General features: G+C 33.4%; 1 protein-coding gene across 1 annotated transcript in view; it reads left to right on the plus strand.

Moving 5' to 3' along the window:
- OTOGL (otogelin-like) overlaps positions 1 to 2,281 on the plus strand; it is a 170,800-nt gene that overhangs the window by 103,035 nt on the left and 65,484 nt on the right. The window contains exons 27-28 of the mRNA XM_015571106.1: positions 1 to 114; positions 665 to 691. The exon at positions 1 to 114 is cut by the window's left edge and continues 10 nt beyond it. Of these exons, the coding sequence (XP_015426592.1) occupies positions 1 to 114; positions 665 to 691 (141 nt within the window). The remainder of the gene's footprint in view (positions 115 to 664; positions 692 to 2,281) is intronic.

The following is a 2,281-nucleotide window of genomic DNA, read 5'->3' on the forward strand; positions in this document are numbered from 1 at the left end:
GTAACTGTAATCTCGGTGGGGACTGTGAGTGCTTATGCACAAGCATAGCAGCGTATGCGTATAAGTGTTGTCAGGAAGGGGTGGCGGTTCACTGGAGATCCTCTACTGTCTGTGGTGAGCATCCCACTTAGACCATCATCATGAGGTGGGAACGTCGTAAGGAGATCATATTGTCTTCTCATAGAACTAATACCATAGAACTCATGGAAATAGAATAGCTTTAAGATGACTAAATTGTATATTCCTTTGACAATGCAGATAGATTTTAGTAGAGCTAAAGCATTTATAAACAGAAACATTTGAGATAATGTTTTCTGTTCTGTGTTTGACTGTTGTCACTTCAACATGTGAGCTATAATTTACTTATATGCCATCCTGAGGTAAGGTGTTTTCCTCTATTCCTCTGATGGGTATGAAGTTTCTCTGTTCTGATTATAAGAAACATATTTTTTAAAACATCATTTTGAATTGCTTTTAAATTTGACTCTAAACTTATTATGTACTTGTGTAGATGGTTAGTCTGCTGAAGACTTTATATAATGATGTCACTTCAGTGTTCTTTTGCTTGGTCATTGATAAACACATGGCAATATCTTGCACACATTTAGGTTAAGTGGTCAGATTCCTATGTAGTTTAATATTTCCTCTTTTTTTTTCCTTTTAGCACATGATTGTGACTATTTCAATGAAGGTATGTGACAGTTAAAGAATCACTATAGTATTGTATTAAATGTATCTTCAGATTAAAAGTTTTTGGACAACTTTGCTGGACCAACGTATGAGTAGTTCATAATTTGGTTTGTAATTCAATAAAAGCCTTTGCCTTCTGAAATGTATCTAAATTTCTAAGTATTTGTGTTAAAATTTATTCCCTGGAAAATAAAAAGAGGGTATTACCATCTTCTCAGCACACAGGAGGCCCTCAATAGTTTTTGAATGATATGGATAAGTGAATGAGTGAACTTAGCTATTTTTTTTTTTGGTAAAATGAAGGAGAGACATAGACCAAATGCATACCTTTTACCATTAGGTATAAAAATGAACATTATGCAAACTTTTATTATGTTGTAGAAAAGAGAAACAAATTATAGATGTAATAATAATAATAGAAGGAATTTATATAGTCATAAGTTAGGGCACAGATAATTATTTAAATATTATAAGAATGAGAACATATTAATTTAAGAATAATAATGAAAATCTCCTAGCTCCAAAAAGCATCCACATTTGCAGTAAGAAGTCTAGCAGATGGTGCTGGCTGTTACTAAGTTATAGAAGTTCTGAGACAAAATTATATACTCAGTAAAAGCACCAGAAATTGGCAGATTGGAGCCTGCTTTTTGTCAAACCTGTTTAATGAGGAAGGCGCAGCCACTTAACACTAATTTCAGAAAAGTATAATGATCCAGGAGGTGTCTATTTTGTCAGTGACTGGACAAAATATGACCCCATGGTGGAAAGAATAGAGTAATAGTTGTAGGAAACACTAAGCCACTCAAAAACAACCACAACCAAGCAACCAATAAAAGGCATATTTGGTGCTTTATTGAGCCAGAGAGAAATTGTCAACTACAATACAAAGGAGATCAGAAAATTTTACAGAAATAGAGATGCTAAATTAAAAAGAAAATGAATATTTTAGTGTTTGGTTGTTTACATAGAGTTATGGAAGTTTGATAGAGGAAACAATCAAACATTAAAAATATTCTGTGATAGTTAAAAAAAAATATTTCCTGTTCAGTATTTAAAACACACCCATACTCCACGTCAATCCTTTGGAATTCATGTTTAAAATGAGACTGATTGCCTAATATTTATAACAGTAATAATGACAATAGTTTTTATTGTATTGCTTTATAATTTAAGCTTCAAAATATGCTTGTACTATATACATTGTTATTAACACTTTGTAGAGGAGGTACTTGAAGAACAGAAGGGTAAATAATTTGTCCAAAGTCACTTAGCCAAAATGTGGTAAACTGGGATTTGTAAGCAATCTGAGTTCAGAACCAAGGAGCTGGACCTCTATGCTACACTGCCTAGTGTCTGGTTAACACATCCCAGTCTAAGAATGATCACCACACGTTGTTATCACACACTTTGCACAATGTACACAGATACCGATTAAAGAAAACACTCCACAGACAACAGTATGATGGTCACCAGAGGGAAGGGGGTGGGGGTAGTAAAGGGGTATATATAGTGTATATATATATATACATATATATTTGAGCAATATGATTCTGGTTTTGTGTGACAGTATATGAGATCAGAGTAACAT

The sequence above is a fragment of the Myotis davidii genome, unplaced genomic scaffold (assembly GCF_000327345.1).
Source record: "Myotis davidii unplaced genomic scaffold, ASM32734v1 scaffold26, whole genome shotgun sequence".
Taxonomy (NCBI): Eukaryota; Metazoa; Chordata; class Mammalia; order Chiroptera; family Vespertilionidae; genus Myotis; species Myotis davidii.